Source organism: Manis pentadactyla, chromosome 3 (assembly GCF_030020395.1).
Source record: "Manis pentadactyla isolate mManPen7 chromosome 3, mManPen7.hap1, whole genome shotgun sequence".
In the NCBI taxonomy this organism is placed as follows: Eukaryota; Metazoa; Chordata; class Mammalia; order Pholidota; family Manidae; genus Manis; species Manis pentadactyla.
This window is the reverse complement of record NC_080021.1, coordinates 249,677-276,536: the sequence shown is the minus strand read 5'-3', so window position 1 is coordinate 276,536 and position 26,860 is coordinate 249,677. Positions and strand designations below refer to the sequence as shown.

The window sequence follows — 26,860 nt, the reverse complement described above, 5'->3', positions numbered from 1 at the left end:
ACCTGCACTCAGCTCTCAGATGAGCCCTTGACATCTCTGATACTGGAAATCCTGGGTTTGTCCCTGGTTGTGAGGGCTCATCAAGGTGGGACACAGGTATATAGCAACACATGTCATGGCACAGGTGGCTTTCATGGGAGACACAGGACAGGGAGTGGGCTGTTCCTGGAACTGCTGGCTTCTAGAACTGGCACAGAGCAAGGGAATGAAGGGCAGCCAGCCTTAAAGGGGCATGCAGTACTTGAGCCTCGCCATGGGAGCAGGGGGGCAGACACAATCTGACTTGAGAAGACTCCTCTGGCTGTGGGAGCAGACTTACAGGCCAGCAGGGGTGGCCCTCCTTACCCCATCCTCTCAGGGTTGGTAAACTTTTCCATGAAGGGCCAGAGAGGGTATTTTAGCTTTCTAGGTCCTAACAATTCTGTTAGCTCAGCCATTAGGCTCAAAAGCAGCCAGAGATGAAATGGTGTGACTATGTTCTTACAAACTGTTTTACTGGCATTAATTTCATGTGTCACTAAGTATTTGTTTTCAACCACTTAAAAGCCACTCTTACCTCCAGGGCTGCAGAGCCGGAGACTGGTGGGTGGTGGCTGTAACTACTCTGACTGTAAGCCACACTCCCTGGGGATTTATACACAGGGATGTATAAACCCACCTGGGCCCTGCCTCCCCCCACTTTATTTGTGAAGCTTCCAGAGAGCTCAAAATAGTTCCAATCCAATGTCTAAATTAAAGCTTCATCTGATAATTGAAATAAAAAGCAACTTCAGGTAAAAAATATGGATTTAATTGGCCCCCCCAAAGAGAAATCCAGCATATTTTAAAACCTACTCTGAAAACAGAGTTCTGGAAACTCTTACAGTGAGTTTACTGTTGTATTTACTGAAGCCCAAATTGGGAAATGCAGCTGGAAAGTAAAAGAATATTCCAGACCAGCACTGCTCTCAGGCAGCCCTCCTCGGCCCCTCCGCACAAGAGCCAGCACATGACACATGCAGATGCCCCTCACGGGTCTTGGGGCCTCAAGCCCATGCAGTAGTTTGCATTCAAAGTGTCTCGCCAGCCAGGCCCAGCAGTATCGCACTTCTCACACGGCACAGCTAAGAAAGGACTCCTCCTAAACTGCTGCAGTTGATCTTAACTGGAGTGTGGGACTTTAGGTTTGTTTCTACTGAAGTCTCTGTTCCATGGGGACATTTAAGTAAACAAACAAAGCACTGAGAAGAAAAATAATCCTGCAAAGGCTGGAGGACACAAAGCTTTCACCCAAGTGAATGAGAACAGCAAGTGTGGAAACCTGGCTCTGGTAGCACGAGGGGTGAACATATGTGCCAGCTGTGTTCTGACCAAATTTATTCAGTCACCCTGAAATCTGACTTCAATATGGTCTTTCGGTGTCAAAAATAGTCTTTTGTTTTTTCACCCAACCACATATAAAATGTAAAAACCATTCTTAGCTCTTAGGCCTGTCGAACAGTAAACTGAGATACATTAAATTTTTGAAGTTTGAGCAAAAAACGGTCTAGAACCAGGCAGCACTAAACTGAGAGTGGTTAGTTCTGTGCCCGCAGATACTGGGGGCAGGTTTCCAAAGAGAAGACAGAAAAACAAAGCAAGGAAATAGTTTGGCAATAGCTTAAGCACTTGCCTTATTTGGGAAAACCTCATGGCTGTTTGTAAGTGGTTCTTAAATTCTTTTCTCCAATGGGGCCCATTTACAGGAATTGACTGGCTTTGGTTTCCATCTGCTGTGTGCTTACCAAGGCATTCAAAGCCACCCAGCCAAGTGGCCCATGTTTGATTACTTTTAACAGGCTGCACACAGGCAGGCAGCAGACTGCATTTAGCCCCACAGGCCCTAGCATGCCAGCCCTGCTCTATGTCCATGTCAGTACAAAAAGAACCCAGGTGATGAAACAGATTTAAGGTTGGAACCTCTGGCCCCGTATAGCTAGCCTGCAGTTGCTGTTGGGGGAAAGAAGCATGCCCAGAGCAGAATCTGCAAGTCCATTTAACATTCTACTCCTCTGTCCCATCCATGACCCAGGAAGTAGCTGAGAGAGGATTCCCTTCTAGGGAAGACACAGTGACGAAACTGCCTTCCTAAGGTGTGTGGGCTGGAAGCAGGTGGAGCTGGGGACCTTTGGAGAGGCTTACAGCACATGGCAGACCAGGTGCCAGAGGATGGCAGGAGGGTGGCATGTCCAGGACCTGGACTAGTCTCACTGCTGGGTGCCCATAAAGCCTAAAACTTGTCCAGATCTGAAAGCAGTGACCACCTGGTTGAGTAAGCAGCACAGTGAGGGAGAAAATGCTCATCGTACCTGCAGTTTACAAAGTTCCTGGTCCTCTTGCACTGACCCAGACTTGAGTTGAGTGGAGTGGGCTGGGAAGACAGTGTTTTTGTGGTGTCCTGGCACCCAGGAAGGAACATCCAAAGGTGCAGGTGCAGTTTGGGGGACAATCTTTGTCTTAAGAACCAGCACTGTGGCTGGCAATCAGGCTGACCCCGCAGGGCTGAGATCCCTGTCCAGGTATTGGAAACAAACTCCTGTGGACTTGACCATCCTGAATTGCTGTTCCCAATGCCAGCGCTCTGGAGCCTCCCTGTGCACAGGGTCCCAGCACCTATCACTGGATACAAGCCCACAGCCTGCTGCTGGGCTGCACCACACATGGTGGCTGAGGTGACAGTGTTACAGGGACCCACCCACAGGCTTAACCAGTGTGCTGGTGACCCAAATCAACTGTTGCATAAATCATGAAGTGACCTATGTCCCTCTGAGTTACCTGTCTGCACATGGGAGAAGTGGGCCTCTCCATCAGGATGGAGGTCTCTCTGGCCCAGATTCTGCCCATGATTATTGGCAAAGACTCCAAGGACCAGCAGGTCTTGAGTGGTTGTTACTGGGAAGTAGCTTGTGTCTGAATAAGACTCCTGGTCCCCTGAGGCAGAGCTGGAATCACACCGCAGGTGGGCCTCATCCTGGGCTTGGAGGCCTCAATTAGATGCTCTGTGAGATAAAGCGAAAGATGTGGCCCCCACCTGTCAGTCAGATTAGCCAGTGCTGATAAGAGTATCCAACTCACGCAAAAACTGAGCTAACCAAGCCTCAGCCAAGCCTCCAGTTCAAAGTCGAGAGACTACTGGGAGAGGCCATCTTCCCTACACGTTCTGTGTGCTGAGTGCTGACTGGCCCTGTCCACTATTTACCTGGGCTGCTGGCAGAAAACCCAGAGGATGAGCAGTGACCCCACCCTGCCATCTGCCAGTACAGCAGGCTTGTTCACCACTCACTAGAGGCAGTGGGCCCCCATCTGTCTCTCAACTGATGCACCCAATGTACACTGTCAGGGCCCCTGTATCACTCTGGACGTGAGAACCAATGTGCCCTTGCCAACATGCCAATCCTGTGGCTTCATGTCCAGCCAGCCTCCATGAAGAGGCAACAGGCTCACCTGTCAGCTTGCAGACCCTCCTACATCTGGCAGTTTCTGCAGCAACAGGAGGCATATTGAGAAAACCTGGTATGCAGCAGTACAGCATACATCCTGGTCTCTGGGTGGGCCCAGTGGGCTAATGAGCCACTCCTGCTGAGGCCCAGGCCTACATAGTTTGGCTGAAGATGCTGGCTCCGGGTCTCAGCACAGGAGGGGAGGGGAGTGACACCAAGCAGCTGCTCAATTTCACAGTTCAGTCCTTACAACCAACCTGTACAGAGCTCAGATGAGCAGACAGGCTGGGATTTCAGGGAGGGAAGGTGATGCCAGAAGGCTCCTGGGACAGGCACTGTCGTCGAGCACCCACACAGATCTGGGCTCAACAAATGTCAACCACACTGACCAGCTGCTGAAGAGTTGGCACTGGGGCCTTTTGGCCCTGAGTTGCTCTTGATGGGGTATGAGATTTAAGGGACAGGAGTCAGGTGAAGGCAGAGGGGATTCTAGGTAGCCCTCTTCTGGATTTGCACTGATGCACTGGCAACAGCCATCCCACTGCAGCCAGTCTGCGACTGTGCTTACAGGCAGACACAGGGAACTCCCCTAACCCACTCATCCAGCAGGGCTCAGAGGGCTTTCCTCATTGCCCTCCCTCTGTGGCCTCAGGACTCTGGCATGTGCACTCTGATGCTGGCACCACAGGCTCTATCAAACAGGACAAGGTCAACCATTCCAGCAAATGAACACACTTCTATGAATTTGGACACCTGAGAGCAATTCTGAATCTTTCCCAACATTCTAAGTTCTTGTCACTATAATAATCCCATCTAAAGTAAATTAAGGCTTTAGGTTTGTTTACATTTACGTTTATATAAGTGAGTGGTCTATCCCATGTGAGTTTTCTGATGCTGAGTAAGCCTTGAGCTCCGATTAAAAGCTTTACCACAATCATTACATTTATAAGGCTTCTCGCCAGTGTGAATTCTTTGATGTATAATTAGATGTGAGCGCCATCTGAATATCTTCTCGCATTCATTACATTTATGCAGTTTCTTCACAGTATTAACTTTCTTTCGGCTCACGTGGGTAGAACTCTCAAGGGTATTCCCATATTCGTGGTACCACTGGGCTCGAGTGTGTATTCTCTGGTGTTCGATAAGATATGAGCTCCGACTGAATGCTTTCCCACACTCACTACATCCATAGGGCTTCACTCCAGCATGAATTATCTGGTGTTGGAAAAGGGTTGAGTTTTGACTGAAGGCTTTTCCACATTCGCTGCATTTATAGGGCCTCTCCCCGGTGTGAACCCTTTGATGTATTGTGAGCTGTGTGCTCATACTGAAGGCCTTACCACATTCGAGGCACCCATAGGGCTTCTCTCCCTTATGGATCCTCTGATGGTAAATGAGGCTTGAGCTCTGGCTGAAGGCCTTTCCACAGTCACTGCACTCATAGGGTTTCTCGCCAGTGTGAATTCGTTGATGCTGAATTAGGTGTGAGCCCTGGACAAAGCCTTTCCCACACTCATCACATTTAAATGGTTTTTCTCCAGTGTGAGTTCTCTGGTGGCGAATAAGCCGTGAGCTACAACCAAAGGCTTTTGCACACTTGTTGCATTTGTAAGGTTTCTCTCCGGTGTGAGTCAGTTGATGCTGACTAAGGCGGGAGACCCACCTGAAGGCCTTCCCACACTCATCACACTTGAATGGCTTCTCTGCAGCATGGATTCCCTGATGTGTGACAAGGCTGGGACTACCTGGGGTTCTGGGGACTTGAGGTTTCTCCCCAGTGTGTATCCGTTGGTGCTGGGCTAGTGTTGAGCTCTGGCTAAAAGCCTTCCCACATTCCTGGCATGGGTAGGGCTTTTCCCCAGTATGAGTCCTCTGGTGTCTGACCAGCTGAGACTGCTGGCTGAAGGCCTTCCCACACTCCCGACAGCTGTAGGGCCTCTCTCCTGTGTGGACCCTCTGATGATGGATGAGGCTGGAACTCTGACCAAAGGCTTTTCCACATTCCTCACACCTGTAGGGCTTCTCTCCAGTATGAATTCTTTGATGCTGAATAAGTTTTGAGCTCAGACGAAAGGCTTTTCCACATTCGATGCATTTGAACGGTTTCTCTCCAGTGTGGATTCTCTGATGCTGAGTCAGCTGTGAGCCCAGCCTGAAGACTTTCCCACATTCCTCACATTGGTATGGCCTCTCTCCATGACAGTTACTTTGATGTCTCCCCTGTAAGCAATCAGATAGCTTTTTTTGGCACTCACAGCATCTGCTAAGTTTCTCCTGTGTATTAATTTCAGGATGCATAGCAACATCTGAAGTATATCTGAAATTCTTGCCACACATGTGACACCTCCAGGGTGAACCTCCAGCAGTAACTTCCTGACTTTTACCAGGCTGACAGCCCAGATGGCTGCTGCTCCCCAGCTCACCATGGTTCTGGGCATCCCTTTCGGGAGCCACAGTCCCTGTGCTCAAGTGGTTTTTCTGGAAGAGGGAACATGGCTTATTCTCTGAACAGACTTCAGAGTCAGAGGTGTATCCCAAGACAGGACTCAGTGGAAAATCCTGTGGAGGGGTTTTGACCATCGCTGCACAGAATTCTGATTTTAGAGTGTCTGTGTCCTCACAGGCCTGCTCAAAGGCCCGCTCGCCATCAGTCCCAATAGCAGAATCTGAAACAAACAGGAAATAATATGCCCCTTGCTCAGAGAAAGGACAAAGTCTGGGCATGGTCACACCCCACAGGAATGGCACTATGAGAATTCAGTGCCTTCATCAGTTCTCAAAATTTGGTTTCATCCACTCCTTTTACTTTATGCATTCATTCAACTACTGTGTACTCAGAATGCTAAGAGCTGCCCTTCCACATGGGGGACACATTGGCAGAGGTTCATTCTATAGGGAACTGACATGAGGAAAAACCCATGAAGAAGCAAAGTGAGCCTGAGAGGGTGGCAAGTTTGACAAGAGGCAGAATTAGGTTGAAAAGTCAGGGTGGGTGGGTGGGGATGACACAGCTGCAGGCCCTGCCCTCTCCTGCCCCTCTGGGCCCATCCTTGGATATCTGTTGTACCAGCCAGGAACAAACAACATCTGTGGGCATTTACATTTTTCTAACATGTTCCACATTATTCCCATCTATGAGCTGTTCTGCTGCCCTGTGCTCTCGGGGTTTTGAGCAGCTCCAGGTCTCATGGTGGGGATGTCTTCTTTGTTGCTGCCAAACAATGGGCACCATAAAGACTGGTACATATAAACCCACTGAACTACCTAATTTTGCCAACTCAGGCTGGCTTTTCTGCTGTGGTGCCCTCTTTGAAATCTCCCCTGCAGCTTAGAATTATTTATTAGGGGGCTGGATTTTAACTGGACCAGCCTATAGCTATACCTCCTTCCAGAAAGGATTGGTAAGGAAGGCAGGGTGTTCAACTGTGGAGCCAGAGGTGCCCAGGGGCTGGGGCTAAGGCCTCCAACACTCCTGCCCACACCTTCCATATAGCAGCAGAGCATGACAATGTCTCTCAGAGACCCAAGACCTGTTCTACGAAGGACACCTCCAGGCAGAGCCTTAACAGTCACAATTCTGGTTCTCCTTCTTGCTTCTGGGCCCTGCCTTGCTGTAGCAGTAACCGTGGAACATGGCACCCAACAAGGAGGGGATTCATTTCTGTGGCTGAGACATGTGCACACCAATCTCCCTAACCAAATTGGACAACATTCCTGCCAGGGAGCTCAGACAAGGCTGAGGCAATGGCATCTCCCCAACAGGGGTGTGGCAGGAGCCCACACTATGAGGTGGCAGGGCCCATCACAAGCTGACTGTGCCCCCCCGCCCAAAAAAAAGACGTGCTGAAGCTCCAACCCCCATACCTCAGAATATGACCTTATTTGTAAGCAGGATCACTGAGATGGAGTTAGTTAAGAGGAGGTTATACTGGAGTAGAGGGACCCCTAAGCTGTATAACTGGCGTTGCTGTGAGAAGACAAGACACAGCAGGAGGCCACATGATGAAGGACTGGAGGACATGGCCACAGCCAAGGAATACCCGGAGCCACCAGAAACTGGAAGAGGCAGGAAGGACCCTCTCATAAGGTTTCAGAGGGGACACTACCCTGCTAATGCCTCTATTTCAGACACCTGGCCTCCAGAGCTGAGAGGATAAATCTCTGCTGCCTTAAGCCTTCAGTGTGTGGAGCTTTGTTACAGCAGCCCCAGTAAATCAACATAGCTGTGGAGCCTGATGTGAGAGGCTGGGGTCACCCAGCACCCCAAGAAATTATAGAGAGAGCTGCCAGCAGCGAGGAGGGACTGTCTGAGAGACAGCTGATGTTCACCTGAAAGGCTGCTCAGATCCAAACTTAGTGCTTCCCTTGGATCTGTAAGTTTGCACCTTTACTTGATAAGAACATGTGTGAAACTAGAAACTGAACAGATCTGGCACAAAAACAGTTTTTTTTTTCCTTTTACACAGGTTTTGTCCTTGCTTTCTGTGGTTCAGTCTCTCTCAAGGCAGCCCCATGACTGGTACATGCTTCCATCAATGGGCTACTCCATGGCCCCATGGTGTCCCCAGGCAGCCCAGTTAAGTCACTGGGGCCCACCTCCAGCTTCCCACCTGCAGTCCTTGCTGGGCATGGGTTCTCTGAACCCCTCCTCACTCCTCTGCCCAGAGGCTTCTCTGCCACAGGCTCAAGCCTCACCTGTCCAGGAGGTCCTTGGCACCTCTCTCCCCTCTGCTCCCTGAAGGTCAAGGACCCAAGGCTCTTGCCCCTGCTCCAACCGGGAGATCAGCTCAGGCTTGAAGACCAGGAATCCTGCTGTGGGGACGGCAGAAAACAAGACCATCTCAGTGTGGCTGGCAGCACAGCACAGGGACTCAATGCCCACTGATTTCCTTGTGCACAGGCAGAGCCTCTGAAGCTTGACGCATCGGTGGGGAGGGTTTGGGCAAAGTGGCCCTCTCTTTCTAGATCTTCCCAGCTCTTGAGGGTGGGCATCAAATGATGCCTGGACTTCCAGCCCATCCTTGTCTACAGCAGGGCCATGATCTCCAGGGGATCCTGTCACTAAACAGTCTTCGAAGAATAGGCTGGCTCTATCCCAGGGAGAGGGAGGCCAGGCACTGCCAGTGCTCCCCTCAGCAGAGGTGGGTAGTCCCTCGGTCCTTCTAAGAGGTAGAGGTGGGTAGGTAATAAGGCAGAAACAGCACAAAATAAACCAACAGATGAAACGGCTCTTAAATTTGAAGGCGCTAAAGTCCAGTCCTCACCTGGTTGCCCCCAGCTTCATATCCTTGCACAAAGTCTGGAGCTTTGGCAGATTGGGCAGTGGTGGAGACTTGCAGATGCCCACTTGGCACCCACCTTGTGGGGACACCAGCCCCTTGCTCTGGAGAAGCAGAGTGGTATGCTCCCAACCCACCCAAGGGCCACCCAGGCCCTCTGGTCGGAGCTGCCTTCAGGTTTCCGGCTGTGGGGTTGAGAAGGGCAGGCTGAGAGATCCTGGAGGCAGAAAACCTCAGGTATGGGCAGGAACCCATGCTCAACAGGAAACACATGTTCTCTCCAAACACACATGGAACATTCAGAGAAACATCCTCGGCCAGCCATGAAGGGAGCCACCCACCAAAACCAAGTGGACATGAAAGTAATCACAAAAGTGGGTCAAGCTGTGAGCTACTTGGAAACTAATGAATGACTAAGTAGCAGCTGTATTTACCACAAGTCAAAATTTGTAGGATACAGCTAAAGCAGAACTTGCAGATAAAATTTTACATTTTATCAGATGTAAATATCAGAAATGAAAATGGTAAAACACAAATGATGTGAATATTAAATTCAAGCAGTCGGGAACAAAACAACACAGCAACAAAACAGAACAAAACAACGAACCCAAATAAACAAACAGGAAGAAATTGATAAAGGCAGGGCAGGATTCAACTAAATAGAGAAAAAAAGGCAAAACAAACTAACAAAGACCCTCCACCCCTTAGACCCCTCCCCTACACAGAGATCACCAAGACCAAGATCCGGTTCTTTGAAAAGACCGATGCAGGTCCTGTGGTGGAACTGGGGAAGGTCAACATAGTGAAAAAATACTGCTAAAAAATTAAAACAGGGAAATACAAACGTATCAAGAGACTAAAAACAAAAAGGATAAGTATTATGAATAAATACATAAATTTCCTAAAAACTGGAAAATCTAAAAATTACGTCAATTTGTAGAAAAGCAGAAATGACAAAATTAACAGAAACACACAAACTTGACAGACCACTAAGCAAGAGATATAAATGCTAGTGCAAGATCTTCTTTCCCCAAGCACCCAAGGCCCAGATGATTTTACAGTAAGTTCTCCCCAAAACCTGAAGTTTCAATTAATTTTATTGATGTAAATTTTAAAAGATAGCAAATCCAGAAGCCAAAGAAGATCACAAAAGCTGCCCAGCTCATTTTATGAAACTTTTATGCCAAATGCCATTTGCCAAAAATACGTATGGATAATTCACAAAAAAGAAACATATAAATCCACTTTGCTTATGAACAGGAATGTAAAAATCCAAAATACAATATTGGCTAGCTGAATCTAAAAGGGCATCAAAATTCATATGTAAAATACTACAATTTAGGTAGGGTTTACTCCAGAAATATAAGAAAACATGTCAATGTAATTTACTAGACTAACAGACTCAAGAAAAAAAAATCGTGAGTATCAAAATTGGTACAGAAAATTTGAAATTCAATATTTATTAACGATGAGAAACAAAATTCCTAGCAAACTTCTTTTGGTTCATAACTCCAAGTGCTCCCTTTAAAATCAGGAACCAAACAGGCATCCCCACAACAGTCCTAACAACACTGGCATTCTAAACACTGTGAAAGGTCAGGACACACAGGGTCCAGGAGAGAAAAAACCAAACTCTCATTTACGAGACCATCCTCTAAAAATGTAACAGGGAATAAGCAGGGAGTTCAAGGAAGTTGTCACATACAAGATTAACCCTCCAAAAGCCAACATTTCTGTACAGCAGTAATCAGCTAAAAATACAGTAACATAAAAAAGATACACTCTGGACAGTGACTAATGGGGTATGTGGGGGGGACTTGGTGAAGAGGGGAGTCTAGTAAACATAATGTTCCTCATGGAATTGTAGATTAATGATTCCAAAAAAAAAAAAAAAAAAGATACACTCACAAAACAACCAACACTAAAGTATGTAGAAGACCAAATTCCAAGTACACAGAAGGCAGTGGAATAAATGGAGACATATTTCATGTTCTTGGATAGGGGCAGTCAGTATCCAAAAGATGCTAGTTCTCTTCATACTATCCACAAATTCAAAACACTCCCAATAAAAGGTCCAGTGTGACTTGTAAGGAACTCAAACTTATTGCAAGTTTATGTGAAAGAATTACCCTATTACCTATGAATAGGTAAATGAAATTTAAAAAATAAAAAGGGGGTTGAGTTGGCCCATGAGAGCTGAAGGAAGAGACCAGAGCTTGGAAACACCATCACAGAGGAAAAAGGCAGCTCCACAAACCAACGGAAAACGATGGATCATTTGCAGGTGATGCTGGGGAAATGGCTGCATGGACAGAAATAAAACAGGATTCTTTCTTAATTCCACACACAAATGTGAGAGCTGAGATATAAAGGAAGAAAATAAACTATAAAATCCAAAGGAGGCAGGCCGTCTCGATGACCTTGGAGTAAAAAAGAACTTTTAAAACTTCAGACACACAACCCATAAGGCAAAAACTGATGGGCTCGATTAAAATCTGACCTCACAAGGTTAATAAACATGAGAGAACGGGAAAACATTTATAATGCACAAAACTGATGCAGTGTTATATTCTAAAGCAGACTTCAAATCATTTTTGTATCTCTACATTTGGGCCCATCTTGCAACTGCTGTCCTCAGTGTGGTGGTGGTGGCTATGACCCACCATCCTGCCTGGGCCCAGGCACTGGGCCACCACCACGCACACTGCCGTTGTTTCAACTCAGTCACCAGCATGGTCGTGCAACACAGCTGTTTCACCCTCTTTACGCTTTCTTCAGTAAGATGACCCTGTGACTTGGCTCTGAAGCAACAAGTCCTGTACAGCAGGAAGCTGTGGACAAAAAGCAGGTGGGTGCACCTCTGAGGTTGGAGAATTATGTGGAGCAGTGACTAAATTCAGCCACTGTTAGATCAGTATGTGCATACCAGGCCTAAGGACAGGCCTGGCAATGAAGCCACTTGGCTTGTCACCAAGATCCACACATTAGGAATGACTGCCTCACCCTGAGCAAGAAAGACTGAGTGTCAGCTTCACCAGATGGAAGAAAACCCCGGCAACACTTAAGCTGCATCACCCACACTCTCGATGGCCCCAAAGACGCCATCAGAAGAAACCATGGACACAGACACCAAATGCAGCATAAGTGATGCTCTGAAACATGGCCAAAGTGAAACCATCTTGGTTAAAGCCATTTTAAAGTAAGTTACTGGGTCACATTCCTGGGCTGTAGTCATGAGCAGGGAAAGGCCTTTATCTTTGTGGTGTTAGGGCAAGAGACAGAGAAAGCAAAACTGCTTTGTGCTGGAGAAACACTGAGATAAGAACTCCATGCTTGCCTGCTTTTCTACACACAATGATCTGTGCTCTTGAAGTAGCCCCTTCCCTGATCAAAGGTAGCCTGGGGCGGGGAGTTGGTGACTTCGATAGAGCAACTGCCCACAGCTGCCTGAATGTCATCCACAGCTCCCTAAGTAACCCCTTAATAAAACTCATTGACTCTCCAAGCTGGACTTGTCCGAGTCATTCTTTGGCCCATTGGTTGAATAACAATTTGTGGGGAAGGCATTACCTTTATGTCCTCCACCAAATTCCTCTAACACTGAATTGCTGGAGGATGCAAAGGGACAAGAGGAATGCCCTAGCCAATGTACTCTGTGTCTTTCCCTTTTTATTTCAGGACACATGATAAGGCATGTCTAAACAGGTCTAAAAGGACTCTTAAAATGTTCCTTCAGTTTTTCTTTTGTTCTTATACTCCACAGATAAGTGAAATCATTTGGTATTTCTCTTTCTCTGCTTGGCTTATTTCACTGAGCATAATACCCTCTAGCTCCATCCATGTTGTTGCAAATTGTAGGATTTGTTTTCTTCTTATGGCTGAATAATATTCCATTGTGTATATGTACCACATCTTCTTTATCCATTCATCTACTGATGAACACTTAGGTTGCTTCCATTTCTTGGCTATTGTAAACAGTGCTGCGATAAACATAGGGGTGCATCTGAAGGACTCTTAAAATGTATAAAATGAAAAACTTAACCAAGAAAATTTGTGTTGCAGTATAATCAGAGCAACACTCTACCTCTTAATGGTACATAAAACATGGATGTGTTTCACAGTGTATGGCATCAGATTCAGTGAAATCTAATACGAGAAAAAACACTCCTCCAAATCAATAAGGCTCAGCAACCCCCAAAGAAAACAAGCCAAGGCTCTGAGCAGACCCTTCAGTGAAGAAACCTGGCTCTTCACAGTAATGAATGAAAAGATGCTCAGGGTCAGCAGTTATTAAAGAAATGCAAGCTCAAACCAAGACAGGCTCTCACCATGTGCCCATTTACCTGGCAACCCACGAGAAAGCTGGGCCTAGCAGGGCTGACCAGGACAGAGGGGCACAGGTCTGGGCTGGGATACAGAGAAGCACCTGGTTGACCACCTCACCCATGCCTACCCCAGTCTTGGCTCCCCCAGCTCAGATGCTCTCTTGCTGGTCAAATTTGCTCATGTTCTGTGGCGCTGGAGATGGTTTGGTACAATCCAAGTAATGGTACACCTTATGAGAACACAAACCAGCAACACAGGATGGGAAAGGAAAACTGACAGCAGGCAGGAGAGGTAAGTGGCCCCCAGGGCATCACTGCCTCCCTGGCTTTGGCTGTTCAACCATCTCCTTGGATCCCACAAGCCAGTAATTTTCCTTTTATTACCTGAGCTATGTCTAGTTTGGATACTATTTCTTACAACTTAATTATTAGCTCAGGCAAAAAGGAGGCTTTATTAGCTTCCAGAAGTCCACCTGCCCTGTGAGGATTGAATTGTGTGACAAGTTGAAAGGTTGGAACCTGCCTGGCACATCAAGACCTCTCCCAGGGTAGCTCCTGACACACAGATTCACAGGCCACAGGCCCCTATTTAGCTTGGAGGGCCTGAACACACAGCCTCCATACCCCCAGCCTCCGACGGATGCCTGGCTAGGAAGGTGCTGACCGATGGTGCAGGGGGATGGGTCCCAAAGTGCCGTCTCACCTAGTCCTGCCACACTGCTGTGGTTCTCCAGCATCACCTCCTTGTAGAGGGCCCTCTGGCCAGGGTCCAGGCACTGCCATTCCTCCCGTGAGAAGTGCACGGCCACATCACCAAAAGTCACAGACTCCTGCAAAGACACACACCAGCACCCCAGGGGCCCCTGGGTGCCAGCCCCATTCTGGCACTGCATCACGGCATGTCTCAGGCACACGCACCGCAGTGTTGGGCAAGACAATCACCAGGCCCCTTTGGCTCTAAAATCGGTGGGGGGGGCAGCAAGTAGGGGGGAACCCACACCATGGTGATCTACAACCCTCCCCCAAGAGCCTCAGGCAGACCCCAGTCTGGGCAGGAGTTTAGTCACTACCTTGAGGATGGGAATGCCTAAACCTGGCAAGGGCCATAGCAAAGGGCCGAGGGAGGGTATAGGTCAAGGCCCAGTGGGTAGAGTGGGTTCCCAGAGAAGGTAAGGGCCCCCAGAGGTAGAGTGAAGGAATGGAGGCAGGCATACTCCTACCATGAGGCTGGGTGGGTGGGCTTCCATGTGTCCTGGCCCAGAGACCTGTTGGCAGTTATGAAAGGGTCAGAGGTCAGGGTGCAGCAGGTCTGCCAGGCTAATCAAGAGGTTACTGTGTTCTCTGATCCTTTATCTACAACCCCAGATGTTCTCTGGCAGGGCCAAAGTGGTCACAACACTTGAAAATCTGGCCCCCTGAAGCTCCAGTCATCTTTCAGAGTGTGTGATGTGTATGAATCACTCCACAAACATGTAAGGGGTGTTTACCTCATGTGCCAGGTGTTTAACTAACCAATGGAGATGCAGCTGTGAACACTATGCAAGGACTTTGCCTTCATGAAGCAAAGTCTACAGGAGGAAAAAGTCAAATAACCACATAAATAAATGCAAAATTACAAACTTGATAATGCCAAAGTACAGGGGACTCTTTGACAGGTCACTTTCCCCAGAAGCGAACTAGACGAAGGTGATAGAGATGGAGAGGGTACCCCAGGCAGCAGAAGCAGCATGTGTGAAGGGCCTCAGGCATGCAGGAATGGGGCTTTATAAGCCAGTTGGGATAGATCATGGACAGCAAGGGTAAGTAAAGTGTGACTAGAGGCTGGAGTAGACAAAAGCCAGAACGATAGGCTGTAAAGAAAACAAGAACCTCGGCCCTCCCTATATAAATTTGGTCCCTTCCCAAGGCATCCACCAGGGAGGTATGAATGAGAAGAGGGCTTCTTCCTACGGGAGCTTTTGGCTGAAAGCGTCTTGTGGGTGGACGCCCCAGGCTGTCTGCAGAGCGAGGCTGCCTGAAGCAGCAGGGACTCCGGGACTTTGGTCACGTGGCCCCCTCCTGGTCAGGCCAGGAGAAATGAAACTTCCAGCATTGACTTTTGGGTCCCCAGTACAGAGGGCAGGTGAATGGGCGGCAGCCAGAATTCAAACAGCTTGCCCCACCTAAGGCTCAGCCCTTTTCGTCAGTGTCATTAAATCCAGATCTTCCAGGCAATAAGTGAGGGAAAAAGGGCCCTGGAAGGGGACAGTTACACAGAAAGGAGAAACTGGAACCCCCCGAGCAGGCCTAGACGTGGCGGGAAGGCCGCGACTGGAGCCCGCTGGCAGCGAGGCTGCCACGCGGCCGGGCCTGCGGGGCTCCGCCAAACGCCTCCCACCTCCGCAGGCCCCGGCCGCGGCTCGACCACCGCCCCGGACAGGAGCCCACAGCCTCTCCAAAGCGCCGCGGCATCCGTGCTGCGACGCCAAGAAGCTAGGGAGCGCGCGGCTCGCAGTGCCGGAGGCGGGATGCGCTCGCAGATCCGCCGGTCCTCAGCCCGAGGGCGAGAACGCAGGGTCACCCGGACTGGAGTCCGCGCCCGCCGCCCAACTCACCCTTCCGGAGGCCCGCCCGAGGCTCGGTACGCGCGGCGACGCCGGAAACGAGCCTCGAACCCGCGCCCCCTCTAGCCTGCAGACTTCTGGTCGCTCTGGGCGGCTTGGAGGTCAACATCTCAGTGGTTTCCAGGACCGCTCCCCCGGGCGCCGAAGGGGCGGGGCCATAGTGCGAGAGAACCGCATAGCCAGGGGCGGGGCCTAATAAAGGGCGGTGCCTGTGGGGGCGGGGCCTGTGGGGTGGGGGGCCTCGGGTAGGGCGGGCCAAAACACAGAAGGACTGGAGGTCCGGGCGGAGGCGGGGCTCAAGTGCGTATCCGGGGGCCGGTACAGACCCTGGCTGACTGCAAGCACTTCGCATCACAAGGCCTGGGCTTTTCTGCCGCAGAATGCACCCTCTGGGCACCCAGGCCCTGCCCCGGGGCGGGGAAGGGTCCGACCGCCTGTAGAGAGAGCAGGTGTTTCCCAGTGGGCGGGGCAAGTGGTCCTGGTGGAGGGCACCGCAAGGGCGGCGGCAGAAAGGCCTGGAAAAGGCCGTGAGCCGTGCGCCTACCCTGGCTGTGGCGCGGGGTTCGGGGAAGCGGGACGGCCCAGGGCTCTGAGAGACTCGATGCGGTGGGAACCCACGGACCCCAGGGCTACCTGCTCGGGGTTTCTTCCAGATACACATACTGCGCTATATATCGGTCGCGTGGGCCCCCACCTGGCTCTGGCCAGGAGGAATGAAACTGCATTGACTTTTGAGTCCCCAGTACAGAAGGGCAAGTGGGGAGCGGGCTTGCCCCACTTCCTTAGGAGTCCGAGACGAGTGGTGGCGGACCTGCCCGTGTTCGGAAGTCCCTCCCTTCGGCGGCCCGGCTCTCTGCGATCTCGGAGAGGACGCCCTCGGCGTCTCTGGGTTCTTCAACTCCCTGTGGCTCCGGTTCTTGGCGCTCTTCTCGGCACCAGGCAGGAGGCGGGGACCGCGGGGCACAGGACTCAGGGTCCCTGGCACAGCCATGAGGAAATATGGCACAAACCAAAGGAAGAAAATGGACATAGCTTCCCAACACTGCTCTTAGCGTAGGTCCTAGGGAAAGACTGATTTGTCCTGCCCGGTGCGCAGAGGGACCAATCTTTCCTTCCCAGGGCCACGGGCCTCTGCGTCCCATCCTGCGCCTCCGCATCTGCGAACTCTGCTCTGCCATTCCCACATCCTCTCGGTGACGAAGAGAGGTGTAAATGGAGGTGGGGCTTCTCCGTGATGGGGAAAGCCTCAACAATTTTGGTTTCTTCCAGTTCAGTGGTTTGTAGCAGAAGCTAACATTTAGGGGAAGTGTGTTGCCTGAGACAAAGTTTTCAAGCCTCTGCTGCAGACCTATTGTATATATCAAGTGCAGGTAAACTCTGGAGGAGAATGGCTACCAGTGCGGAGTATTAATAGGAAACTAACTGCAGAAAGTGAGGGCATGCGCTGCGCCCTCATGGAGTTAATGCCATGGAGATGCCTGTTAGTGCCTCTGGGGACAAGGACTGTCATGTGGATTGCTCTCCAAGATTCATGGACAGGAGGGAGTTTTCGTGCTGCCAGGACTGTCTGGGAACGACAGCGGTGAGCTAGCTCTGTGATGGCAGCAGTGCTAGAAGGGGTCTTTCAGGCAGGGAGTGAGGGTAAGAACGTGTGCTGTTGCCCAGTTTCTTGTTCCAGTGCTGCCCACTACCTGTCATGCCAGCTGCATGTTACAGGGACAGCCCCCAGTACTAAGGGGGTGTGTGTGTCCTGCTGTTAGGCAGGAAAATAGATATGAGTGGGGTGGAAAGAGAATAAGGCCAATAAAGCCCACTAGAAGGGACTCAGAATTAACCAGTTAAAAATAGAAAGCTCAGAAGACCAGGGGCAACTTGGCCTAGAAGTTTGAATACTCCCCCGATAAAGAAAAGTATCTCAGCATAGCCTGTTTTCACTGTGTCAATTAGAACATACCATTGTAAGATTTACTTTAGATCCTGCTAAAAGGCCCAGTTTATTCAGGAAGAATTCTATTTAAAAAACTAAGATTGCAGTTTAATCAAATGGACAGTGGCTCAGCCCACCTTGGGGGCAGGGCAGACAGTCTTGATTGATACGCTTTACAGACAGAAGCTGATATCCTGGAAAGGAATCAAAGCAGTGTATTTCTTGTATTAAGTAAAAAAAAAAAAACTTAATGTCTTAACAAAAATGAATATTCTAGGACAATTTGGCAGGTCTGCACCTGGCCCTTTGTCACTCTCCTGAAAATCCTCAACCACCTATAAAACCCCAGACCCTAAATCTCTCAGTGCACTCCTCTCTCTGAGGTCATCCGCACTTTCTAAACGCGTAACGTTAATAAAACTCTTTCTCAACACTTCAGTGCACTCCTCTGAGGTCACCTGCACTTGTAAGTAACTTCAAAACTTTTACTCTGCTTCACTACTGTGTCTCTGCCCTTCAATTCTTTGTTGCTAGGGGGCCAAGAGTGAAGGAAAATGCACAATGCTCTCCGCTCTCCTAACACTGCCTCTCATGCCTCTCAGGGACCAGGCTTCCTATGGATCCTCACTGTGGCCCAGGTCCCAGCTGTGGGATGCCCAGCACCAGCACAGCCATGAATCTCAGGGGAGCCCCACCAGCTACATTCCCACCTGGCATGGAGTCCGACCTACCCATGGGTAGTGACTAACTCCTTCCCCCAGTTTGCTTGTCTCGTTGATAACAATGTGTCCCTGGGGGGCCCTGAGAGTACAACACCCTCCCTCACTGCAGGTCCAGTTCCCTGTGGCCATATTCCCTCCTCTCCCTGATCATTCTGGGCTGGCCTGGCTTCCTTTCCAGCTCCAGCTTGGGCTGTGCAGGGTCTGGTGCTAAGGCCTGGCTGTGGCTAGATCTGTGGCAGTGTCCCTTTGCCCAGATACTGTGGACACTGGACATACCCTAGAACCTATATGCACCAGGGAATAGTGGTCAGTAGTGACTGGGGAGTGGGGCAGGGACAGGGGAAAGGAGCCAGGCTAGGTACCCAGCCCCACATTCTGACCTCCCTGTTCACCTGGGCCTTTATTCCTCAGCCCAGGTGGCCACCTGATCCCACCATTCTCCCGAAGGCTGCCAGAGCTGCACACTCAGGCAGAGCCCCCCAGGGAACCAGCCTTCCTCAGTAACAGCCTGCCCCTCCCCTGAGACCATCTCCACCTGGCTTGGATCTGGGTGGTCTGCTCCAGGGTGAGGGTTGATTGGGGTCTCCACCTGTTTCTGTTCTGGGGAGCTGCTGAACAAAGTCACTCACTAAGCTGCCCTCATGGTGACCTCCCTCACCAGCAGGCTGTGGGGCCATTTCTCCCCAGTGAGCAGCTTCTGCTGAGAAGCCTGAAGGCAGGTTACCTCACACCTGGCTGGGGCTCCTGAAGCTGCTCTTAGTGTGCTCTTTGCCCCTCAGCCCAGAAAAGCCTATTTTAGCTTATCTTCATGAATTGGCATGTCAGCCTTCTCTCTCCTCACCCTCACCCTGCCCTCTCACCTTCTTGGACCTTACAGCTAGGCCTCCTTAGTGACTGGACTGTTCCCAGGGAAGTAGGAACCTTGAATTCCAGGAGCCCGTGACCTTCATTCACTTCAGATGGTCAGTGTGGCAGTATCTGGGCCTGGGGCCTCTGCAAGGTGTCTTCCTGGGTTGGTGCTGTCCCATTGTCATGGGGCTGCAGCCCCCTCCTCTGCAGCCCCTGCTTCTCAGAGCTGTGACCCCAGAAGGCGGTCTGCAATGCCCCTGAGAGTCCCGTCACAGGACATCCTGCTTGGCTGCCCCAAGTCAGCTGCTTCTCAGACCCAGGGCTGCTGTGCCAGACTTCTGAGCTCTGGCTATATACATGTCCTCTTCTCCTGGCCCTTGCTGGGGACTTTCCCAGCCTGACTCCCAAGGCCCTCTCTGGCCCTCTCACCTGCTATCTGCAGACCCAGACCTGAGCTGAGCCTGGAGCCATCCTGGGGTCACATCATGAGCTGTCATGTGCTCTTTCCCTTCCCAGAAGCTGCTTTCTGGTCACCAAGCCCAGTGTCACACAACTGGAGTGAGAGTCCAAGCTTGGAGTTGGGTGTTAGCGGGTGCTGCACCATGGAGACTCAGATACCTACTAGTAGTGCAGGAAGGCAGGATTTGTGGGTGCCTGCTGTACTGCAGCATTTCATGCAGCCGGATCTTCCAGCAGAACTTGGCCCATCAGTCCACTCACAGCAGCTATGGGCAGCACATAGAGAGGTGATCAGATTCTGGAAAGACTGGCTGGTTTCTTTGCATTTGCTCTGAGATGGCCCATCTGTGATTGTAATCTGGGACACCCTCAGGATTGCTAGTGTCCCATTAGGGCAGCCTGCCTAGCTTCAGGTATCTGACTAGTGCACACAAGATGGTTAGTGAGTTCAAAATGAAAGAGAAAGCACATCAGGTAGATTTCAGGTATGTTCAATCAGCGTTACGAGGACTCAGCCAAAACTCCCCGCCCCCTCTTTCCACACTGCCCATCTCAGAACCAGGCAGCAATGTCACTGAACCAAACCAACCTGGGTCTGCTTGCCTGCTGCACAGCAAGGCCAAGCACTGACATCAGGATGTGGCAGGCGCCAGGCAAGAAGGGGTGGCTAATGCCTGAGGTCCAGAACTCCCCGTTGGCTCACAAGCAGGGTTTTAGAGGCAACATTATGGGAAGGACTGCCAGGTGAGTGATCAGCCTGTGCCCACCCCTGATGAGCAGCAGTGAGGTGACAAGACTGTCACAGGGGTCCTAGTCCTCAGGCTCCACCCAGCCTGGGGCCTACGTGCTTGTGGTCAGGAGAAGACCCATGGGAGGGAGGGGTGTCTATGTTCCTAAAAAACATCTCAAAGATACTGAGTGGGGAGTTATCTGCGGCCCGGAGGGGAACTGAGCCTGCATCTGTGTGGTTTGCAGCCTCCCATCTTCTGTAATCTAAGCCCCACACTCTGGGTCATGACCGGGGAACCCAGGATGCTTTGTTCCCCAGGAGTCTGAAGGGCTTCTCCCAAAGGGGCTCCCTGTGAGGCTGTTACATAATGGAGACATGCTTTGCCCAAGCTGATGTAGTTTTGATCTCCTTTAGCCACAGCTGAGCCCCCTCTTCAGACTTTCTTTGTCCAGGTTTGTGATTTTTGGTCATTCCTTCATGCAACAAGCTTTAGCTGAGAACTGAGTATCTGTCAGGCTTGTATAAGTGTTCCTCAAAACCTGAGCCACATTAATTAAAAACACACAGTCATATTTAAGCCCTCAGCTTGGCTTGGGGCTGGTGGCCTCCTTTCTGGCACACATTTTCTAAGATGCTGCAGAAGCCTGCCAGCATTCTTTAGGTTCCTGGGTTGGGGTGAGGCTGAGGGTGAGGAGGGGTCACTAAGATGACCTCCCTCACCAGCAGGCTGTGGGGCCCTTTCCGCCCTGTGAGCAGTTTCTGCTGAGAGGCCTGAAGGCAGGTCACCTCCCACCTGGCTGGGGCTCTGAAGCTGCTTGGGAGGGGATGCAGACCCCACCCCAAGTCCTGGCCTCAGCTGCCACCACCCTTCCTGGCTTATCTGGAAACTCTTGGTCCACCTATGACTTCCAATGTCCCCATGCCAGGCACTGTGGGGGTTACAATAGTGCGGCTAAGTAGCTCTCCCACTAGGTGGCCGGAGCCTGGGCAAACAAGGTCTGATTTTGATCAATCCTAGTAATAATAAAAAATCCAACATACCCTTTTTTTCTGATCACAAGTCAGTATTTGGAAAACACATGAGCACAAAAAGAAAAGAAAGTCCACCCACACTCCCCACCACTTGGTTATTGGAGCCTGTGCATCCAGACTTGGCTGGTTTATAAATGCTGCCCTCCCAGAGGTGGGGTGGGGACCCGCTCCAGCCCCACCTTCCTCTTGCACCTTCCTTCAGGCTGCCAACCACAGATAAGGCCAGCCCCCTTCCATTCTCAGAGGAGGGCTGATGGCTTTCTGCCTTGGAGGCCTTCCAGGATGGGTTTTCTGCCTATCTCCTCAGCAGGAAGCCTAACGGGGCACCGGGCTGCCCTCCCCACCTTACTAGGATCACCCCTGGCTGTGGACTTTTTGATGCTGGATGAGGGCAGACAGCCGGCCCAGGTCCTACCATGGGCCTGACACCTGTGTGGCCGCCCCGCCATGGAGCTGGTAGTGCTCATTCAGCGTGTAGCTCCTGCAGAAAGCCTTGCCACACTCTGTGCAGGCAAAGGGTTTCTCCTTGGTGTGGGTCTTCTGGTGCAGAGTGAGGTTGGACTTCTGGCTGAAGGCTTTGCCGCACTCCCTGCACTCAAAGGGCCTCTCATCCGTGTGCAGCCTCTGGTGCACAAGGAGCAGAGAGTTATGTCTGAAGGGCTTCTGGCACACCGGGCACTGGTAGAGTTTGTCCCCCATGGGGGTCTGCTGGGCTGCACAGAGCAGGGGACTCTCCTCAGTGTGCAGCCTGTGGTGTTTGAGGAGCGCGGACCCATGGATGAAGCACTGCCTGCACTGGAGGCACACATAGGGCCGCTCCCTGCTGTGGATGCAGCAGTGCTCCTGGAGCGTGAACCTGTGGCAGAAGGCCTTGCCGCACTCGCCGCATTCGTAGGGCCTCTCCCCTGAGTGGAACTTCTGGTGCTGGCGGAGCCGGGAGCTGCGGCCAAAGGCCTTGCCACACTCTTTGCACTGGTAGGGCTTCTCCAGCGTGTGGACTTGATGGTGCATAGTCAGCTGAGTGCTCTGGCGGAAGGCCTTGCCGCACTCGCTGCACTGGTAGGGCTTCTCTTCTGTGTGGATCAGCTGGTGTCTTAGGAGGATGGAACTCTGCTTGAAGGCCTTGCTGCACTCGGTGCACTGGTAGGGTTTGGCTCCTGTGTGGATAACCTGGTGCCTGCGCAGCAGCAAGTTGTACTTGAACGCCTTGCCGCAAGAACACCTGTATACTCTCCCCACAACAGTGTTTGCAGGGTCTGAGCTGAGCTGTTCTTCCTGCAGGGCCCCCAGGAACATGCTAAACTCCCTACCAGGGCCACCTGCCCGCTTATTGGACCCATCCTCGGGACTGCCAGTCAGTTCAGGTAACTTGGGGTCCTTCCTGGGGAGGTGCCCCCATACTGTGTCCCACAGTCCTGCCTGCTTAGAGGATACTCTCCTTGGAGGAGAATCCTTAATCCCAGCCTCCATCCTGGAATCTGTAAGAACGAATGGAGAATGGGAGAAGATGAAGCTTCCATACTCACAAAAGGAACTTCCTGATTTGAAGATACAATCTTTATGTCAAAGAAGTGGGAAAACTTTACCAAAAGCTTTAAAATCTGGGTTTGGGTGAGAAGGGGGTAGAAAAAAAGGAGTTAGCAAGGGCTTAAGACCTTAAGAGTCTGGCTCAGACGAGGAGCTCACAAAGGACGAGGGACAGGGGCAGCAGGAAGATGGGGTCCAAAGGACTTGGGGGGCAGGCTGGGTGCAAGCCAAAAACTACAGAGTACACAGTGTCCCTGTCCTTTCCTCCTCTCTCTCAAGCACTCACATACGCTTTCTTTACTCAGCAGGCATACCAGGGTTCTGCCTGTCCAGGCCCCATGGCCTGGAGGCTGCCTCTCCTCCCTCTGTGCAGCCTCTGCAGCCCCAAGCTCAGTCCCTGGCACGTGAGCCCCGAGGAGCTGGGAGGCCAAGGCAGCTCGAGGGTCTCCCCTGCTGGCTCCTCCCCATGCACCCACTACTCTGACACACCTGGCCCAACACCCTGGGACACCAGGTCATACACTCTTGCCCTGGGGTTGGATGAGTTAGTCTCAGGTGACCTTAGACTACAAGCAAGGCATTTGGCAGGAAACTTGGCCCTGCTCTGAGGAGCTGAGTGTACAGCCCCAGCACTGTACGATCACCCAGGGGCCTGCAAGGAGCTGTGTGAAGGCCAGGCCTCCCTGCACCTCACTTACCTGGGCATAGGCTTGCCTTGGTCCCTTGCTCCTCAGCCACCTGCAGAATCAAGGCCCCTGGTTCCTCCCCTTGCTCCAAGAGGGAGATCAATGCTGGTTTGGAGACAAGAAAGCCTATGTGCAGGGAGAAGAGCCTCTTGTCAGGGGGCAGGAGGGAAGCAGGATGCCCAGCTGCCTGGCTAGATGATTTATGGGGGCACGTGCTACTTAGACTGGGACAGGAGCACTTAACTTTCCCAGAAGTGGGGCAGCTGGGTGGTTATGGGGAGATGCAGGGCCCTCCCTCCAACCCACACCAAAATGTCAGACTTCACATTTGAAAAGTAACCAACTGCCTGGAACAGCTGGTGGGAAAAGCAGGGTGATGTCTGATCCCCATCCCAGGACCAACCAAGCAACCTCACCCAGCGAGGCCACGAGCCTGTAGTTCTCCAGCATCACGTCCCTGTACAATGCCCGCTGGTTGGGGGCCAGGCAACTCCACTCTATCCTTGTGAAATACACAGCCACATCCTCGAACACAATGGCCTCCTGTAACCGCAAACCCTGCTGTCTGTGGCTCTCTGGGGCTATTGGGCAGCAGATGGGGAGGCCACATCAGGAACACTCAGGGAGCTTAGCTCTGGGAGTCAAGGCCTCTATCCATGTGGTCACTGCTACATCCCCCAACACTCCCTTAGGGAGGGGGAGTGGTCCTACTGCCATGAAGTCACAGGCAGGGTTTGGGGTGTCTCAACGTTGGCTTCATACCTCTCTGCAGGCTATTAGGGATCTGAGCTGACCCTTGAAGCTCAGGGGCTGCAGGAGGCTCTGGGCAGCCTACTTCTGCCCAAAGCCTCAGAAAGGAGTGGACAGAGCCACTGTGAGGCTGCAAAGGGAGGAGGTGGAACCATGGCTTGCAGACTCATCTCTGTGACCCCCCACAAGAAGTGGGGGTGACATGGGTGAGGATGGGGCCCCCTGGGAAGGTACTCATGGCTGAAAAGCTGAGGCTACAGATGAAGGCAGCCAAAAGGCTCAAAGAGAGAGCTCACCTGAAGTCTGGGCGTTGGGAGTGACACTGCCATTCCAGGGTCCCCGTTGGGGATTGGGCAGGAGCTGGGGACAGTGAGTGATGACTAGAAGGAGCCCAGGCCTCAGGCCCCCTTCCCTGTCCCCCAGAAGGGCCATCCAGATACAGAAGTGACAGAAAAGGGTGAGACGTGGGGCAAGCTCATCCTGGCCAGCCCTGCTACCTAGCTCACATCCCAAAAAGCCACTCCCAGGACCTGCTCACCCACATGGTTTCACTTCTCACTCCTTCCAACCTCCCCAAGGCCTTCCTGACCATTCTATTTAAAATGCTACCCCACCCCAAATTCCTTACCCTCACCTTCCCACATTCCTTGCTTTATTTTTCTTCACTGCACTACATAAAGCAGTCAACAAACTTGCTTCTTATCTGTTTTCCCTCATGATTAGGCCTGTGTCTGGTTATTCATGCTGTATGCCCAGGGCCTGGGGGAGGGCCTGGTGCACAGCATGTGATTAACAAGGACTCCTGAATGAACGAGTGGATCTATGATGTGGGTGACTCTACAACCAGTAAGACCATGTGAGACATCAGAAAATGCTCCTGCTACATTGCTATGTGAAGTAAGCAGACTGTATGCAGAGAAATAAATCTGACAGCACACAGCCCAGCACAAAGACCCTAGTTTCTTTCTGTGTAGTTCTTATTTTTCTTCTTTCCATCTTTCTGATTTCACCAAGACTTATGAATTCACCAAATGTGTGTTGCCTGTATGGTTGGGGACAAGTTATTTAAAACCCAATTAAATACAATCTCTTACAGCCATGTGTTCACAGAGGGGCACAGGCCCTGGCCTCCACGCACCTCTCTCGATAGATACTGGAGCTGCTGTGCTTGGGTGGAGGTCTCCGGGGTACTGTTTTCTGTGGGGCTTGAGGCTCCTGAATAGCTGCCACTTAGTAAAGCAATGTCGCCATAGGCATGTTAATGCAAAGCCTGGTTATGATGCTGAGGTAATGTTTGGCAGGTGAGTAAAATGAGATATAGAGAGTGACTTGAGAGGCTTGGTAGGTCATCTGTGTCCAGACAGCACAGACTACAAATACACAGGAGAGCAGAACCTGTCACCGTCAACCAGACCCCACAGGGCTGTCTATGGGCAGGACCTGCCTGGACCAGTGCCAAGACATCTGCCGTTCTCACCCCGACAAGGCAACCAGAGCATCTCAGAGGGAGATACGGATTCCCACTCAACACACACCACTCTCCGCTGCTAGGAGAGGGAGGTCACCACAGCTGGTGCTTGTGTCCACATACCTGGACAGTACATGTCCTCAGGGAGGGGCCACCTGGTTAGAAGGGGAAAGAACTGCTTTTAGTTCTACTTTTGGGATCAGGAAATGTCTTCAGGCAGATGAAACAGTGCTGGGTTGAAAAGAATGGAGCAGGGAATATAATGAAGGGGAGGGGAGTGTAACTCAGACAGAGGGCTTCTAGGAGGAACCACATTTAACTGGCGCTGGAGGACCAGCAGGGCCATTCGTTCCTCAGATTTAGAAAAAAACCTGCTGCCCCCGTGCCTGGGGCACCTTGCCCCGCTGCCTCACCCGCCCCTTGCGGCAGTCAGTCCCCCTTCTCCCTGCTACTCAAACCAGCCAAGGCCGTTGGGTGCAGGTCCCTTGACGGAGAATTTCTCCTCAGGGACCCGCAGGGCCTCTCTGCCACCAGGTTTCAGGGCAAATGGTAACTCCCGAGAGGCCGTCCCTGGCCCCTTCTCCGTCATAGTCCTACCGCCCAGGTTTACCTCGGGGCCCTTGCCGTGACCTCAACTACTGGCTCCTGTGTTTACGCCTCTACCACACCGAGGACTGGCTTCCGTTACAGTGTGTGCCCCCCGAGGCCAGGGCCGTGGCACCCACAGCGGTATTCTCGGGGCTAGGAGTGCCCCGGACACAGTGACCTCCCCGGCTCCTGACGGAGAAGCTGCTGCCCAACCAAGGCCTCCACCGCGGAGAACCGCCCAGGGTGCATGGTGAGGGCTTACGGGCGTTGGGAGACGGGGGTCTGGGCGCGCGGCCGCAACCGGCCGGAACCTGCCTTCCCGTCCCCCTTACCCTGCGCCTCAGCTCGGCGCCACCGCCGTCTCCGGGGCCGCGAGGCTCGGGCCGGCCCATAGGCCTCCCGCCGCCGCGGAGAACACAGGGCCCCGGGCCCTTCGCCCCCCCGAAGCCCAGAACCA

General features: G+C 51.7%; 2 protein-coding genes across 9 annotated transcripts; both read right to left on the bottom strand.

The window, feature by feature from the left end:
* Positions 1–1,526: 1,526 nt before the first annotated feature.
* On the bottom strand, positions 1,527–19,854 carry ZNF7 (zinc finger protein 7). 8 transcript variants are annotated; one of them, XM_057497594.1, is made up of 5 exons: positions 19,786–19,854; positions 14,283–14,327; positions 13,766–13,925; positions 8,154–8,270; positions 1,527–6,124 (listed from the first exon to the last, which is right to left on the bottom strand). In XM_057497594.1, the coding sequence occupies exons 1-5, from the start codon at positions 19,837–19,839 to the stop codon at positions 4,329–4,331; spliced, it is 2,172 nt and encodes a 723-aa protein (XP_057353577.1). In that variant the 5' UTR covers positions 19,840–19,854; the 3' UTR covers positions 1,527–4,328. The 8 variants fall into 8 exon arrangements, with proteins under 8 accessions (XP_057353577.1, XP_057353578.1, XP_036778934.1 ...); XM_057497595.1 differs by having other exon boundaries at positions 8,154–8,267; XM_036923039.2 differs by having other exon boundaries at positions 13,766–13,892.
* Positions 19,855–19,995: 141 nt separating this feature from the next.
* On the bottom strand, positions 19,996–26,860 carry ZNF517 (zinc finger protein 517). The gene is given in 8 exon segments (XM_036923202.2): positions 19,996–21,791; positions 21,794–21,825; positions 21,827–22,862; positions 23,610–23,723; positions 24,014–24,140; positions 24,644–24,707; positions 25,939–25,970; positions 26,736–26,860. Coding segments are annotated over 6 exon segments (1,395 nt in total). The 5' UTR covers positions 24,677–24,707; positions 25,939–25,970; positions 26,736–26,860; the 3' UTR covers positions 19,996–21,738.